This window comes from Schistocerca serialis, chromosome 2, assembly GCF_023864345.2.
Source record: "Schistocerca serialis cubense isolate TAMUIC-IGC-003099 chromosome 2, iqSchSeri2.2, whole genome shotgun sequence".
NCBI classification, from domain to species: domain Eukaryota; kingdom Metazoa; phylum Arthropoda; class Insecta; order Orthoptera; family Acrididae; genus Schistocerca; species Schistocerca serialis.
In genome coordinates, this window is record NC_064639.1 from 90,725,038 (window position 1) to 90,743,526 (window position 18,489).

Here is an 18,489-nt window from a genome sequence, read left to right on the forward strand (position 1 = left end):
TGTAAGAGTACAAAGCGCATTTTTCTTATTTACTGCAATCAAAAACGAAAGATCCAGAATTGTTGTTCTCTGTTGCGCTTTCGGTTGTGTTTGCTCGGTTAAAAGGTGGCTAAGTAATCATATTAAGAATTCTCGTGATAATCTTGTTTTATTGACTTCTTATTTTCATGACTATTTAAAGAAGTTAAATTTTTATTTGCATATAAACCATTCTTATAATTTAATATACTGGTAATAAGTTAGTAGGAGGCGTGGTCGTACTTGTCTGTCTAAAATATCAACTTTGGATACCTTACACAGTAAATTCATTGGTCAGCGCTTCAATTGTTATGTAGCAACTGTGTACTGTTTCAGCTGTACTGCTGTAATCCGTGCAAAGAGTTTGTGTTCGTTTGTAGGCGTGTAAACTGTAAGCAGCAGTAATGAATATAACATCAGCAGGTTTGTATAAGTTATTTATGCTGGAAGTAATCAAATATATGACATTTCATTTCATTCTGGCATAATATACGGCTAGTTTCATATTAGCAAGTAATAGTTCTAACGAAGTTGCAAGTCACGTAATGTCATGACGAGCTTCATTTGTAAACACGATGGGGCTTGTTGAAATACAACAGTACTCCATCGTTTTGGGTTGTATACTTATTATTTTTAAATTCTGATAATATTTTGCAGCGGGGATTATTTCCCTGTTAGACGAACCCATGCCGGAACTCAAGGTTTTCGCACTGAAAAAACTCGACTTAATCGTTGACGAATTTTGGCCAGAAATATCAGAAGCAATAGAGAAAATGTAAGTACTTTAATAAACATTTGCCGTGTTTTAGATATTTAAAATTTTAAACAGAAATGCATATCTGAAAATTTTCTTGAATTACTAGCTGTTGCTAAATTTTTCAGCATATTGATTAGGTGGCAAAATGTCGCAATCATTTAGAAAAATTGGTTAAATTAAATTAGAAAGTCGTAAATTACACATAAACAAAACATATTTTGTTACTAACAGTGCCGTTAATTTCGCAAATTGATTCATAGATGCCTTGTTTGTTGACTGTCAAACATACCCTACTAAAATAGCTTTCAAAATTGGCTTGCTGTTTTTTGCAGTATGGTGTAGGTAAGGGTTTTAATTAACCTTTGCGATAGGTCAGGAACCAAAATCTGTCAATGTTATAATAGCTTCGGGAGGGATATCTTCAAACAGGCTGATACTTCTATGTCAGTATTTAAAAGAAAAATATTTAATACTTGTTTGAGTCATACGCCCTGAGTTGGCTTAATATTACAATACAGCTTGGAAGAACAATTTGGTGATATGACATATCCTGAATGCCAGTGTGGAGCTCATTGTGTATAGCATCATACTCCCACAACAAACTTCAGTATTTGTAGAGCCCCGATATTCTTTATTGTGGGCTCTTACGCCTCATTTGTCTTTGATCTTGCTTGTTGATGGGGTTTGACCCAAATTTTCCCTAATTCTTATTTTTATGTGTGATGTCAACAAACTACCCGTAGATGCTGTACTTTTGACACTAGATGATCTGTTATAGAAACTAGTTGTAAATTTAAAAAAAAAGTAGCCTGTTGTGATTCTAAGAAGTCATTCCTGAATCTATTGAACGCTGTAGACCACAGCCTTTAGAAAGCAAAATGGATGCAGTTGAGGACTGCAACTGTCTTACAGAAATTCCATTTCACACTTTTTTGCTTTGATTATTCATTAATCTCCAATAATAGTTTGCCATTACATGGTTAGGTGTAGCACTGTCATTCTTAGATACGCCTAATTGTGTTCATTTCTAATGTAGTGTTCGTGCCGAGTTTTCCAATTAGATTAGGTGGAAAAATTCTGTCTTCAGTTGCAAAAATTAGTAGGGTCGACAGAAGCGCCCGATCCCACGCGTCGGCTTTGACCCGTGACGTAAGGATGTTGTGTGTGACGTCATGACGGTGCGGAGTTTGGTTTGAGTGTGGCTGTCTCCAGTTCTGTTTTATCTTATTTTATTTACTTTTCTGATCTGTTCATTCTATCTCATGAGATTTTTTTAAAATTTAAAAACGCTTATTACTTATTTTAATTATGTTTCCTCCAATTTCTGTTTTAGTTTATTATATTTATCTTTCTGATCCGTTCGTTCTATCCCGTGAGATTTTTTTTTTTTTTAAAGACAAGAAACACTAATCAGCTACTGAAGCATCTTTATCTTCTATGGGTTGCTGGGGTTACGACCCCTGGGGGAGGTGGGTGGGGTATTCATGCATGGCTGTCTTCACTTACACGTTGTAGCTATGCAAGGCGTCTAAATTTGTTTATATTTAGTGTGCCCCCCCCCCCCCCCCCCCCCCAAAACACCCCATTTCCCGCGCTTGTCCCGTTAGTGTCATTAGGCTTCTTGTGGAAAGTGTGTGTGTTTGTTTTTGTTTCCGCCATATTTGTGACGTCATGGGTCAAAGCAGACGGGCGGGATCGGACGCTTCCGTATTTCCAATTAGTACATTAAATTAGTAGTTGGTATATTATACACAAACAAAACATTTTTGTTACTGCTGGAAGGAGCCATTTTCACCATATCAAAGCAGGCAGGTAGATCACTCTCTTCTGTAATGCCAAAGTAGTTATACCTCCTGGAGCACCCTGTGTAGGTCAAATTTTGCCGTTTAATTTGTTAGTGGTGTTCTGGGTGGTATCTATTTGGTGAGCATTGTTTAGATATCACAACTAACATGCTCTGAATTTCCTTTCATGTGATGCTCTTTCCTTAAACTAGATATGTGTATTGGATATATTGGTACCAATTTGATTTGAAATCAACTTGTTATAATGTTTTGTAGGCTACTGATTGTTGCAACTGTATCAAAATTGAGTTTGTTAATGAATGATTAATTTCTTTGCTTGGGTCAACTAAACGTACTAATATCAGGTGGCAGATTCATCGCATTACATAACAGTTATGAGGCATGTGAGGTCATATATATATATGGAAGGAAACATTCCACGTGGGAAAAATTATATATAAAAACAAAGATGAGGTGACTTACCGAACAAAAGCGCTGGCAGGTCGATAGACACACAAACAAACACAAACATACACACAAAATTCAAGCTTTCGCAACAAACTGTTGCCTCATCTGGAAAGAGGGAAGGAGAGGGGAAGACGAAAGGAAGTGGGTTTTAAGGGAGAGGGTAAGGAGTCATTCCAATCCCGGGAGTGGAAAGACTTACCTTAGGGGGAAAAAAGGACAGGTATACACTCGCACATATGTCTGCTTGTGTCTGTATGTGTGGATGGATATGTGCGTGTGTGCGAGTGTATACCTGTCCTTTTTTCCCCCTAAGGTAAGTCTTTCCGCTCCCGGGATTGGAATGACTCCTTACCCTCTCCCTTAAAACCCACTTCCTTTCGTCTTCCCCTCTCCTTCCCTCTTTCCAGATGAGGCAACAGTTTGTTGCGAAAGCTTGAATTTTGTGTGTATGTTTGTGTTTGTTTGTGTGTCTATCGACCTGCCAGCGCTTTTGTTCGGTAAGTCACCTCATCTTTGTTTTTTATATATATATATATATATATATATATATATATATATATATATATATATATATATATACACACACACACACTCACACACACTGATAGTTTTTTTCTATCCGTGTTGGTTTTTGGAATGTTGGTTGTGGTGACAGACTGATTTGTTGGGAGCGTGAGGTCAAAGTTAGATCCTTCGTAGAAAGATGCAGTCAGTGAAGACACCCACTGCTGAACACCCCCGCCCCCCCTCCACCCCCATCGTCGTCACTGTCAAAGTGCCTTCATCCAAAATCACCCTTCAAAGTGGTGGTCAGATGTGCGAGATCGCGATTACATGGTGAACTGCTCCCAACCAAATTGTTAAATAAGGTTTTGAGTGACAGCAGCAGAATGGGGACATATATTGTCATGGAGCAACACAATGCATGACTGAGCAATCCACACCTAATCTTTTGAATTACGCACTGAATTTTTCTCAATGTTTCACAGTATCAACCCCCACTGATGGTATCACCTCTGGGAAGGGACTCAACAAGCAGAATGCCCTGATGTCCTGTCTGTCACAGAACACAGCACGCTTGATTCTTTTGTGCAGACATAATTTTTTTCTATTTTTTGGGAGGGGTGGGGAGGGATCATGGAGTGCCTCTACTCTATCGGCTGTTGTTTCGATTCTGGAATGTCGTGACAAACTCATGTTTAATCACCAGTCATGATTCTGTATAATAATTCATCTCGGTCATCCCCTCACCTGTTTCAGATTCATTGATGACATCTTTATTATGTGGATTGAAGGTGAGAATACCCTGTCCACATTCCACCAGAACCTCAACATCTTCTCCCCCATTTGCTTCACTTGGTCCTACTCAACCCAACAAGCCACCTTCCTAGATGTTGACCTCCACTTCAAAGATGGCTACATCAGTACCTCTGTCCATATCAAACCTGCTAACCACCAGCTATACCTTCACTTCAATAGTCGTTTACCTCCTCTCTGTATTTTTGTTGTATAGTTCCGACGTGGGCACTTATGACCCCAGTTGTTTTTTGCACCCTACAGCAAAACAAAACAAAAAAAATCCTCCAGTTCAACAGCTGCCACCCATTCCATATCAAGAGGTCCCTTCTGTACAGTCTAGCCACCCGAGGTCGTCGCATCTGCAGTGGTGAGCAGTTCCTCTCGAAATGCACTGAGGGTCTCACTGAAGCCTTCGCTGGCCGTAATTGTCCTCCCAATCGTGTACAAAAACAAATCTCCCATGCCTTATCTTTCCAGTCTCCCACCACTTCCCAAAGTCCCACCGTCTGGCCACAGAGGAGCATTCTCCTTATAACTCAGTACCACCCAGGAGCAACTGAATTACATTCTCTGCCAGGGTTTCGATTACCTCTCATTGGGCCATGGAATGAGAAATGTCCAGGCCACTATCCTTCCCAGTCCTCCCACAGTAGTGTTCCACCATCTACCGAACCTACATAATATACTCGTCCATCCTAACACAATCCCTGCTTCCAATCCATTACCTCATGGCTCATACCTTTGTAATAGACCTAGATGCCAGACCTGTCCTATACATCCTCCCACCACCACCACCACCACCTACTCCAGTCCGGTCACCAACATCACCTATTCCATCAAAGGCAGGGCTACCTGTGGAACCAGTAATGTGGTCTACAAGATAAGCTGCAGCTACTGTGCTGCATCCTGTGTAGGCAAGACAACCAACAAGCTGTCTGTCTGCATGAATGGCTACTGACAAACTGTGGCCAAAAAACAAATGGACCCCCCCCCCCCCCCCCCTGTTGCTGAAAATGCTGCCAAATATGATATCCTTCATTTCAATGACTACTTCACAGCCTGCACCACCACACCCAGTCTTCTTATGTCTCTCCTTTTCCGTCCCCCCCCCCCCCCCTCCTCCTTCCCACCTCTGCCCTGGCCACCATCTGACCTGCAGCACTTCACTGTCCGCCACCCCCACTGTACTATCCTGAACCAGTAATGTGGTCTACAAGATAAGCTGCAGCCACTGCGCGCACACACACACACACACACACACACACACACACACACACAGATGGGAGTGACGACTGGGTGGGGGTAAGGAGGAGGCTGGGATGGGGAAGGATAGTACAGTGGGGATGGCGGACACACACACACACACACACACACACACACACGGGAGTGACGACTGGGTCTGGGTGGGGGTAAGGAGGAGGCTGGGATGGGGAAGGATAGTACAGTGGGGATGGTGGACAGTGAAGTGCTGACAAAGGCCTTAATGGCCGAAAACTTTAATTATGTGTGTGTTTGTTGTTCCGATCTGCAACTCAGCATCTCTGCTATATGGTGAGTAGCAACTTTTCTTCTCATAATATTATCACACCATCTGGTAAGAAATGTCAAAACACTGCGAAATTGCTGCATTTTCGGAACCCAACAGGATTACAATTTGCGGAAATTTAAGCAACTTGTGACAATGTCGTGCAAAACATTTTTTGAAATTTATGGAAACACATCAGAGCAGTTTTATTGTGAACCATCCATTTTCATGAATTTTCTCATTAACGTTCTCAAGCAAGTGTAAACACAACACATTCTGGCTGTAACTGTGTCAATTGAAAGACAATGAACCAGAGATAAGTGTGAATGTGCGAATCTGCGACACTATTGCTGTGGTGGCAATAGAATGAAATGGTACATATTTGTGGATAAACCTTGTATAAAGGTTGGTGCGCATTTTTTAGGGTGGGCTTTCTGAAGATTTATAATGCACATTTCATGTGCAGCATGGCAACTTCACATTTCCTGAACAATTGCATGGGCTGGGAAGCTAACTACAGCAGCACAGGTATGATTTCTGTAGCTACAGCTTAGTCAACTTCATTTTGAGCCTCAGACAATTTTATTGATTGTTAGTGTTTTTCTCTTAAAGCCAGGGAGCAATTTGCATCAAAAAATACCCTCTGAATTACTGTCTATCAGATGTGACTGCAGTTGCTTCCATTTAATTTATCTTTAAACAGCACATTGCAGGATTCAGTACAGTGCTACTTTTCCTTGTGTAAAATCAAATTTGTAAATTTGGTGGTGGTCTCTAACAGCTTCCAAAAAGAAGAAGAAGAAGAAAAAAAAACAAAGATTGTATATGGTATTTTTGTGATCTGTGTTCTTGTCAGAAATAAATATTAATGCATTTTGTCATCCACTTTAGTGAAATTCTTCACGAGGACAGGGGCTTCAACCAACATGAGCTAGCAGCTCTGGTGGCAAGCAAGGTGTACTATCATCTGGGATCATTTGAAGACTCCTTGACATACGCCTTGGGAGCTGGAGACTTATTTGATGTTAATGGCCATAGTGAATACGTGGATACAACTATTGGTAAGACATTGCTTGTGTAACGGTGGCAGCCCACACATTTTTTCTTTTAAATGTCACTTGTAATTTCTCTTGCATTGTCAGTTGTTACGAAAAGTGTCTTTAAGAATTGGTTGGTGGTGTAAATTTTTTTAGACTAAAGAGGAACTTAGCTAAGCAACACAACTGTTGATAATGATAATGCAGCTACTGCAATGGCTTTGTCAAAACTTTCAGATGTGTGCAATACGCAGTTGTCTGTTGCGAGCTATCTGAAGTAACCAGTGCCACAAATTACGTGAAAATGGTGAAAGTACCATCAGTTTAAAAAATGTGGACTAAGGGCCACTTAAATTCAGAGGGAATTTCATGAGGATTGATGACTATTTATTACTGGAGAAGTGTTTGCTAGTGTGATCACATGAGCATTTCATGCTTGCCACAGTTGATGGCCTACTGAGGTTTTGTGTTAAATCATTGTTGAAATGCTAGGCATCTCCTATTAATAGGACTGTAACATCTGGGATGATAACATGCATACATAGAAGCAAAGTGTCGATGTGTGGGTTGTTTGATCTATCTGGACCAATAACACTTGGGGAAGGATGAGACTGACAAAGCTTAATCCAAAGGACATGTGGCAGTGTGATGCAACTGAACGAACTGGGATACGCCGGTATGCTTTAGAGGTGAAACTACAGTCTAAATTGTGGAATGGAGAGGACGGACAGCCAAAAGCCACCAAAAGCTATTAGAGCCCTCTTGGCTTTTGACTGTATTTTGTAATTTACTGGTTACGACCAGGAGAGGTGAGAGTGGTGAGACTCTGGACTCATCCTCGAGGGCAGCGGTTTTATCCGTGACTGACCATCTGGATTTCGATTTTCATAGATTCCATAAATCATTTAAGGCTGGGATGTTTCTTTGAAAGTGCGCTGTGAATATTCTAACCCCAATCTGACCTAGTGGACGGTGGTGATTGAGTGCAAGATTAGAACTGCTTCATGTAGTTCACTAGGGGCTTGGTTGAAACAATTTTTTTATTTTTTTAATGAGTTATTTACTATGTTTTTATCAAACGCATTAGTGCATCTTGATATTCTTGTAAACCAGATCCATAATAATGCTTTCAAAATTGACCAGCTGTTGTTTGCAATATGGTGTTGTAAAAAGTTTAATCAAAACTTAATAGTAGCCTAGGAACTAATTTGTCAGTATTACAATAGATGCAGGAGTGGATCTGGCGCGTACTGCTATATCAGTATTCAAAACAAAAATGTTTAAAACTTGTTTCAGTTTTAGGCCTTCAGATGGCATAGTATTACAGAGTGCATACACCCCAGGAAGTGTACATTTTTTTCATTGTGGAAAACCTCCAGAATTCCTAGAATTTTTTATTGTTTTAGTTTTCAGTTAGTTTTGTAATTTTGACAGGCAAGAGCTGATACTCCAACAAAGAATTTTACTTTAGCCACTACTGAAGAACAATACTGCAGCAATAAAACATAAACGAGTGAATAATACCAAAATAAAACTTTAGTTGCAAAGAAAATGTGCCATTGGCAACAACAAAACACACCACACCCAAGTGTGTGCTGACACCGAAATGTGTGAAAGGCTTTAGGGTGAAGACTATGCAATGCAACAAATGGCTTTCGATGAGCATGATGTCATAACTATTCACATTTCTAACAGGTCAAGGGAAAATATTGTGAATGATGATTTTAGAAGTGTTACTTTCAAAGTAAATTTGCTTTAAGCAAATGAATTGCTAAGTGTGAAAGGGGGTGATTAATTTGTAAAATCACAGAGCATTTGACTCTCATTCAAAACTTGACACTTTTAGGAACAGCACTTCATTTATGCCATTATTTAGAATTTTACTGGCATATTTGTATTTGATATATCTTGAAGGGTAACACATGCTAAAATAGACCAGTATTGTGTGAGAAAGGTGAGCTTTTCTTTTAGCTATAAATCATTAACTTTTCCTATTTGTGTGTTCGTGCTATTTAGCGGTCGTGTTGCTATTAGCTGACTACGTCATGTGTCCTATACTCTTAGTTTCTGCTGTCATTGGCTGACAGGATCATGTGATGTGAGCTGTGACTGCTTGACATAAGCACATCTCAGTTTTGATTGGAGTGCTTCAGAAGCTACTGCACTGTATTGGGCAGAATTCGTATTTATACTTTCGTAATACGAAAATGTGCTGTGTACCTGTTCGCTCATGTCGAAGATCTTTCCAAAACATGTTTTTTTTCTTCTTGGTTTCATTTCCTAAAGTGGCAGGAAGTTCTGCGCCGATGTATAAAACCTTCCCCATTTAAAGGACTGATAAGTTTTACAGATCTGAGGGAAAGTATATTGTCACTTAATATGGTAAAAGTGTACTTTCATGTGGAATGTAGTGTATTGTCACCTGGGAGAAACTGTGGTTTATTTGGGAATAATCTGGACATTTATTTCTTGTTCAGGTATATATCCTTTATTATAATACAGCTTGGTGGTTCATTGACATCACGTAGAATGAATGCTGACTCATAGCCCAGTGTATGGAGCATCATGTTTCCACTACAGGCTTCAGTATTTGCAGAGCCCCAGTACTCATTATTGTGGGCTCTTATCTCTCATTTCTGTCTCCGATTGTTTTATTTTGATTTTAGGGTGCAAAAACAACTAGGGTCATATGCACCTAAGTCAGGACCATAGAACATTAAGACAAAGACAGGAGTTAAACACGACTACACGTTAAGCTCAGTTGACAGGAGGAAAGACAGCTAAAAAACAGGGATGTGGAGAAAGATCTATAAAATATACCATAGAGAAACGGAAATCCTGAAATAAAGATTAAATTTCCTTTGCCATATTGTTACACCAGATAAAAAGAAAATGCGGTTAACAGCCATTGTGTCGTCGGCTAAAATGGCCGATAACTCAGACAGCAAACACAAATGAGCTTGTGAGTTGCTTAAAGAAAAAAAAGACATTCCACCAGGAAATGGCAGACCGTCAAAGGTTGAGGGCAATTAGCACAAAATTGTGGGGGAGCACCACTTAACAAATGGCAATGGCGAAAATGACCGTGCCCAGTATGCAACCTAGCTAAAATAATGTCCTCACAGCAAGAGGGCCAAGATGAGATTATCCAAGCCTCTAGCAGATGCCTAATTCTCTGGACCTAGTTCACATGAAGAGAGGACCAGTGATGACACCAAAGTGACACCTCCTGCTGACAGATGGCAACACAGAGATCATCGGAGGAAATGAAAGAACTAGTCAGCTGAGGTATGACAACTGCAGCCTTGGCAGCAGCATCAGCAGCCTCATTTCCCATCAGACCGATCAGGAACCTACATAAACATCATAGTGGCTCTATCAAGAGCGAACAAGTGACAGCTTTCCTGGACCCATTTGCACTAAGGGATGGACAGTGTACTGCACACAGAGGCTTTGAAGGGCACTGAGAGAGTCGGAGCAGATGACACAATTGAAAAGCCTGCGTCACCATATGTAGTGCATGGTCTAATACAAGGTGAAGAACTCTGCTGTAAATACTGAGCACTGTTCCAGAAGCAGATACCGGAAAATGTCGGTGCCAATGATGAAGGTACACCTGACACCACGGTCAGTCTGAGAGCCATCAATATACACAAAGATAATATTGCGAAGTTCTGTGTGCAAAGGTCGTGAAACATACAGCAGTAGAGTGAGGCTGGGGTTGTGTCCTTTGGAAGCAAATGAAGGACAAGGTGAACACAGTCCTCGCATGATGCTAAGGTGGTGAAGGGTTCACACCCACCGGGAAAGTGGCAGTTAGTGTGAAGTGAAGCTGCTGGAGTAAGAGCAGAAAGAGAACTCCAGGAGGTAACAGAGAAGACTGACGCACCCCTTGCTGAGGTCATCAAAGGAGGAGGCATAGCATGGGTGGCCACTCAAGGCAGACAAACGGCATGCATATCTGCTGAGGAGGAGATCATGGTGGTAGGGCAGCGGTAGTTCGGCAGCTTCTGCATACAGACTCTCAACCAGGCTAGTGTAAAAGGTGCCAGTGGCGAAACGGATGTCACAATGGTGGATAGTATTGAGACTATGTAAGATGGACGGATGTGCAGATCCATAAACGAAACGCCCGTAGTCTAGTTTCGAACGGACAAGGGACCGGTACAGATGGAGGAGGGTGGTTTGTTCGATCTGCTCTCCAGGAAGTACCACAGAGGACATGTAGAACATTAAGGGATTGCATACAGTGGGCCGCCATATAAGAATTATGGGAGGACCAAGAAAGTTTCTTATCGAGCAGTAGCCCAAGGAATTTTGTAGTTTCAACCAATGGAACAGCAATAGGCCTAAGGTGTAAAGACACCAGAAGAAACCAATTGTGCTGCTAGAAATTCAAACAAATGGTTTTGTCAATGGAAAAATGAAACCAATTGTCAATGCACCATGAGTAAAGATGATACAGACATCGCAGGAGACGCAGCTCAAGGAGGCATCTGTGAAGAATTGCAATGGATCACAAAATTGTCAATGAACAGGGAGCCAGAGATGACCGGCAGAAGACAAGTCATTGTAGGGTTAATGAGCGATACCAAAGAGGAAGATGCTCAGGACAGAACCATGAGGCACACTGTTTTGCTGCATAGAGGTGTCCAACAAGGCAGAACCACACATGCTTTGAAGACAAGGTGTTTTAAAAATTCTTGAAGGAAAATGGGGCATACGGCCATGAAAGCCCCATGTGTAGAGTACGGAGGATACCAATTCTCCATAAGGTGTCGTAAGCTTTCCCCAAATCAAAAAACACGGCCATAGTCTGGGATTTCTGCAGGAAGCCATTCATGACATGGGTGGAGAAAGTGGCGAGACGGTCAACTGCAGAACAGCGCGCTTGAAATCCACCATGTGCAGTGGTTTGTAAATTGTGAGACTTGAGTTACCATATCAACCGGGCATGAATCATAATTCCCATCACCTTGCAAACACAGCTGCTGAGAAAAATGGGCAGTAGTTAGAAGGAAAGTGTTTGTCCTTAGTGGATTTAGGTATGTGTATGACAGTGGCTTCACACTAGCATTTGGGAATTGTGCCCTCTGCCCAGTTGCTGTTGTATGTATAAAGCAGAAAGTGCTTGCCTGCAAGAGAAAGGTTCTGGAACATCTGAATGTGAACATTATCCAGCCTGGGGGTGGAGGATCAGGATGAAATGAGAGCATGCTCTAGCTCCCCCATAGTAAAGACAGCATTGTAGCACTCGAGATTCTAAGGAGATAAGAGTATCGCCCGAGCCTTCTCCACCTCGTTTCCAATGGAGGAAGGCAGGTGATAGTGGGAGGAGATGCAAAAAATGGTGGCCCAAGGTGTTGGAGGTAGCAGTAGGGTCTTGTATGACATCGTCTGCCACTGTCAGGCTGGAAATTGGGGAATGGACCTTCGTCCCAGAGAGCCATCAGAGGTTAGTGCGCATGTAGGAAGAGGGAGTGAAACTATTAAAGGAACTAGTAAATGAAATCCAGCTAGCTTTTCTTGCTACCCAGAAAAACATGACGACACTGTGCACGCAACTGTTCACAACGAATATGCCTTGCCATCGTAGATGATGATTAAAAATGTGGAGAGAACGTCTGTATGTGCGAGTTGTGTTGCGGCATGCCTCAGTCTACCAAGAGAGTGGGACACAGTGTGGTAAAGAGGAAGTGTGAGGAATGAAACATTCTGTGGCGGTAAGGATAATGTTTGTAAGATATTCTACCTGGTCATCACAACTGTTGGAGAGAATGGATCACTGGTTGGCAAGCTGGGCAGTGCAGGAGGAGAGGTCCAAATGGTAATAGGTGTGTGTGGAGTGTAAGGCAGATAAGGTTCAGCTGATTGAGAAGGTCAGCCAGGAGGGCACCTCTTGGACAGTTCTGGGAGAACTCCAAAGGGGATGGTGTGCATTAAAGTGACCGAGCAGCAGAAAGGGCTGAGGGAGTTGCCAAATAAGCTGGAGTAAGTCTGCTATGATGACACCGAATGACAGAAGGATGCAAACGCTACAAAGAGAAAAGATCAAGTGAGGAAGTAAAATGCGGACTGAAACAGCTTGAAGCCAGGTAGTCAGGGAGATGGTTTGACTATGAACGTCATCCTGTATCAGCAGCATGACTCCACCATGAGAGGGAATGCCACCCTCAGGGAGGATGGGGGGAGGTCAAAGCAGACTAGGAAGAAATGAGAGCACTCAAAGCGGTCGTGAAGATGCAATTTTGTTTCCTGGGGCAGAAAACAAGTGGACGCCTGTGATTATAAGAGCAGTCCTCTTTGTTTGATCAAAGGCTGTGTATGTTCCATTGGAGGAGAGTCATGACGAGGAAAGGAGAGGAGGGAAAAAATGAAGGGGTGTCACCTCGGCAGCTGCTGAGTGCCACCCTTCGAAGACTCAGTGCTACAGGATGCAAAGGCTGGAGGATCCTGCTCCTTGAGGTCTACAGAGGTGTTGGACCGTTTACCTTTGTTGGATTCCTTGGAGCTCTTCTGGTTGGCAGGGGAAGACTCAGATATTTGTTGCCTGGAGGTACATAGGAAGTCTTTGTGGGAACATTCCTGCTGTCCCCTTTGCCTCGCTCTGTGAGGCAAGATTTTGGTGGCTTGTTGCACAGATTGAGAAGGAGACGGGGATGCTATCATTACACTGGGCAATTTTACAACAGTGGTACTGAATTTGAGGTCGGATGTGTGCGTGGCCACGTCCTTCGTGGAGTGGGATGTAAGCAAGAACTGTACTGTAGGTGTCAGATAGTAAATGCAGGGCTTGTGATTAGTCAGCAACTTGCGAGCAACTGGGTAAGGCACTTTTTCCTTCACCCGGGTCTCCTGGACAGCCTGCACACACCGGACAATCTCGAGAGGTGGTGGCATGGTCACCTTTGCAGTTGATACAGGGGGGAGGAGGAGGTGAACAGTCGCCCTCGTGAGCATCTCTACCACAGGTTACACATTTGGCTGGGTATCAACAGAACATTAGTGTGTGATTGTAACGATGACACTGGTAGCAACGCATCAGGTTTGGAATGTACGGTCAGACTGTGATAACTTCAAACCAGCTTTGATTTTTGACAGAAGCACTACTTTATGAAAAGTGAGAAAGAGAGTGCATGTGGGCACTGAGGACACATCTACCTTTCTCATCACCCAATGAATTGCAATGACACCCTGATCAGAAAGGTATGTTTAGATTTCTCCCTTGGTCAGGCCATCGAACAGCCTAGTGTAAATAACACTACAGGTAGATTTCAGTGTTCAGTGGGCCTCAACACGAACAGAATAGCTGTGGAGAAGTGAAGTGGCAAGCATGCTTGAGAATCAGAAATAGTCTCCAAAATCAAAATGCCACTTGCGTAAACAAGAGCAGAATTTCACAGGGTGGGCAATTTACGTTTGTCAGACGTTGACTGTGGAGATGATGATCGGCTCATAGTGAGAAAATCCGCCATGATTGGCAGCTTCTCCAATGGTGCATTCCTTTTAACTGGGTGCCCTCTTCAGAAGGGGATGCACCTCCCTTAGGTGACTGTTCGTGCCTCGGCTCACATCTCCTGAACACCTGCTAGAGGCACCAATCAGCTATTTGGGAAGGAAGCAGCTCAGGCAACCGCTCCTCCCTGGGCCTGGCATGTACCAGAAGGTATGTGCAAACCCCACCTGTTGACTTGGGGCTGGGAATTACATGTTACCCATTCACCTGTTACGCGTCAGACACGTGGGCTGGCCTTCAGAAAAAGGTAATTTTTAGTAATTTGAAGAAGTCACTCCTGAATCACTTGAGAGTTGTAAAACACTGCCTTTAGAAATCAAAACAGATTCAGTTGAGCGTTGCATCTATCTTACAAAATTTTCAACATTTCACACTTGTTTACTTTGATTATTTTTAATTTCCAATAGTAGTTTGCCATTACATGCTAAGATGTAACACAGTCATTCTTGGGCATTTCTAATTACATTCATTTCTAATGCAGTGTTTGTACAGCATTTTCCAGTTAGATGAGGTGAAAAATATTGTCTTCAGTTAGAAAAATTACATTAAGTTAATAGTTACTAAATTATACACAAACAAAACATTTTTGTTACTAAGATTGGCGATATGTTCACAACCTGATCCACCACTTTTACAAATACTATTTTACAAAGATATGTTGCAGCCTACAGTTGACAGACATTTAGTGTTGAATGTTGCAAAGGTGCCAACCTGTAACTGGTTGTATGTAGGACATTATTTTGCAGAGTTTAATTATTCCAGTACACTTACTAGATTTTTGGACTGGAAATACGAAAGAACTGTAGTTCATCCAAAACATGTTTGTTAGGGTTCAGGTAGAAGCAGTGGGCTGTCAAAACGAGCAGATATACTTTTTTTTGAGCCCTGATCCACTGCTTCAGTTTCGTACTGTTACCATAGAGAATGGAGTATCCTGTTGTCTAAATGTTTTTCATGAGCATGTGTGTTCATATTTGCTGAGCCAGACCACTACAGTTTATTCTTGAGATTCCTGTTATTCGAAAACTCTCATATTTTCAATTATCTGAGCATGGAGAGGTACACACACACACACACACACACACACACACACACACACACAGGGCACCTACTGTGACATTTTGGTGTGTAAATTCTTTTTACACTGTTCCACAGGCCAAATAAGCTGGCAGCTTGAAATAAAAATGGAGAACAAGCAGTGAAACAATAGTTAAGAAACTTTACAGATTCAAAGAATGTGATGCCATATTGTGAAACTGATGAGAAAATAGATAGATATGGAAATACTCCCGATTCTTTGGCCTCACTGGAGCAAATAACAGGTTGTTGCTTGCCCTAGTGCAACCACAGCAGGTGGAGTATAGAGTGGCTGTGTGTGCTCATGTAGCTGTGTGTGCTCATGTATGCACACTGCAACCATATTTATTTGGGAATACCAGATACCAATGTAGGCAAGTCCACCTTAATTGAAAGAAGCTAGTAGCAACTTGTTTATATGCCATATTGTTTCGAATTTAGATGTGGCAGGCGTCATAATAGAATACATAAGGTTATTTGGTGTACCCCAAGAAGAATGGCAAGTGTTTTAGGAATGGTAAATGTTTTGGGATATGTCAGGAAAGATCATTCGAAGCAAAAAAGTCTTGGCTAAATGTGGGCATACTTTGAGAGCTATGACCACTTCTTCAGCAGAAGAGATGTTTCATAGTAGTGAAGACAAAAAAGTGCTCATAGCTCTTAAGATATGCAATTATTAACAAGAAATGGGTCGGTGTAATAAACTTCTGAAGTATATTGCATGCGTGAGTGTGCGTGGGGTTTTGTCACAATTGTGTTACAATAAAAAAGCTACAGATTTTCGTTACAGTTCCTGTTAAGTACTGAGATAGTGGTAAATCCAGCTGAATTGCTTTGCCATCATATGTAGAGGTATTATTTCAGAACCTGCTAGCTGTTAATCTGTTAGGTAGAATAGTTGGTTGATGTCAAAATAGTACAAGTTAATGTAAACTCCTACCCAAGAAGATATTCAGAAAGTGTAAGCATTTAATAGACTGAGAAAACATCTGCATATAAATGTTGTTGTTGGTATTCCCTATTCTTAGCAATTGAATACAAATGAGAAATTCAATCTGTTTACTGTTTAAACTTTCTTATAACGACATTGGTTATGACAACTTGGCTAGAACATTGTGATTTGTGGTATGTCCGTATTCTTCGTAATAAACATACTTTTCATCCTTGCTTAATATGACAGATATATATGTGTATACCTCATATGTAACATCGCTTTATCTCATTTAGCAACAATACTTTCCAAGAATCAACGTACTGTAGAAGGAAATCTGTTGTAATAAGACTACTTAGCATATTGTTCTCTCTGCCATTCCATTGGCAATAGGTGTTGGATAGATTCCTCACCTGATTGTTATTCTAGGGCATTCATACTACAGTAGTGGTGACAGTCACAGAACTCGTCAACAGTACATGTGGTATTAGTTTCCATAACAATCTTCTATGAAGTGCACGCATTTTGAATCGCTTTATCTCATTTAGCAACAATATTTTCCAAGAATCAACGTACTGTAGAAGGAAATCTCTTGTAATAAGACTACTTAGCATATTGTTCTCTCTGCCATTCCATTGGCAATAGGTGTTGGATAGATTCCTCACCTGATTGTTATCCTAGGGCATTCATACTACAGTAGTGGTGACAGTCACAGAACTCGTCAATAGTACATGTGGTATTAGTTTCCATAACAATCTTCTATGAAGTGCACGCATTTTGAATAGCATGGCAGTAAAAGAAAAAGTAAGTGATCAACTAAATCGAGAATGGAGCTAAAATGATTGAATTATGCCATCAGTTTGGCCTTATAAATTCCACAGTCCAAATGATTTGGAAGAACAAGAATAAAATTGTTACTGCATTTGAACAAAATGGATCTTAAATCAGGCAGTTATAAAAAGCTGAATGGGGTGATGTGAGAAGTACTGCTTAAGTGGTTTAAACAAGAGGGAAACAACAATGTATCCATTAGTGGACCTCTCTTTATGGTGAAAATGGAAGAACTTACCAAGAAATTAAAATATGGGGAATTTATGTGCAGCAGTGGCTGGATTGACAGATTCAAGCAGTCACGGCATTACTTTTGGCAAAATGAGCAGTGAAGCCAACAGTGTGAATACTGAAAGAATCCAACAATGGCTCATTACCTTGTGGGCTTTGCTTCATGAAGGATATGCAGACTGTGACATCTTTAATGCAGATGCTACTGGCATTTTCTTTAAATTGGCACCTGACAAAACTCTAAAATTAAATGGTGAAAAATTTGTTGGTGGCAAGTTACCCAAAGACTGAATAACAGCTCTGGTTTATGTTAATGCAAGTGGAACTGAGAAAAAAAAATTGCTCGTGATAGGCAAGTAAAAAATCATAGCTGTTCTAAGCATGTAAAAAAAACTACCGGTGTATTACAATGCTAACAAATTCCCGGATGACCTGCGAACTTTTTGAACTGTAATACGGCATTGGGATTGGGAACATAGAAGTCAGACATTGAAGATACTGGTTCTAATTGGCAACTGTCCACCACATCCTGCACTCTCTGGTCTGGAGAATATTATGTTTGTTTTTCTTCCTGCAAATACAAAAGCTTATTGCAGCCCATGGACCAAGGATTAATTAGTAGTCTGAAGTGCCACTCTTGTAAGCTCATATTCCTGAAAATGATACTGTGCATTGAGAAAAAGTAGGGTTATTCTGTCACACTGAAGGATCTGGGCAGATACTTTACCAAAGCTTGTTGCTGGGTCATAGCCCAAACTATCAAGACCTCTGTCATGCAGGAATCACAAATGAAGGAATTAATGCCACTGCAACTGAAGACACGTGTGATAACACTGATCTGGCACCATATGGATTGCTGCAAGAAACAAACTGTGATATTCTGTCAGTGCAACTATGAAATATATGCAAGAATAGAGGATGACCTTATTACAAATGAAGTGCAAACTGAAGACTAAATTGCAAATTAAATGAAGAATGTGGGTCACAGTGGTGATGACGTGAGCTGAGGAGGAGG

The 18,489-nt window shown here is 41.3% G+C and overlaps 1 protein-coding gene across 2 annotated transcripts in view; it reads left to right on the top strand.

The window, feature by feature from the left end:
- The first annotated feature begins 316 nt into the window (after nt 1–316).
- Nucleotides 317–18,489, top strand: part of LOC126456773 (26S proteasome non-ATPase regulatory subunit 1) — a 369,189-nt gene continuing 351,016 nt past the window's right edge. For both annotated transcript variants that reach the window (XM_050092542.1, XM_050092543.1), the window contains exons 1-3: nt 317–441; nt 676–793; nt 6,743–6,912. In XM_050092542.1, the coding sequence (XP_049948499.1) occupies nt 423–441; nt 676–793; nt 6,743–6,912 (307 nt within the window). In that variant the 5' untranslated portion in view covers nt 317–422. The remainder of the gene's footprint in view (nt 442–675; nt 794–6,742; nt 6,913–18,489) is intronic.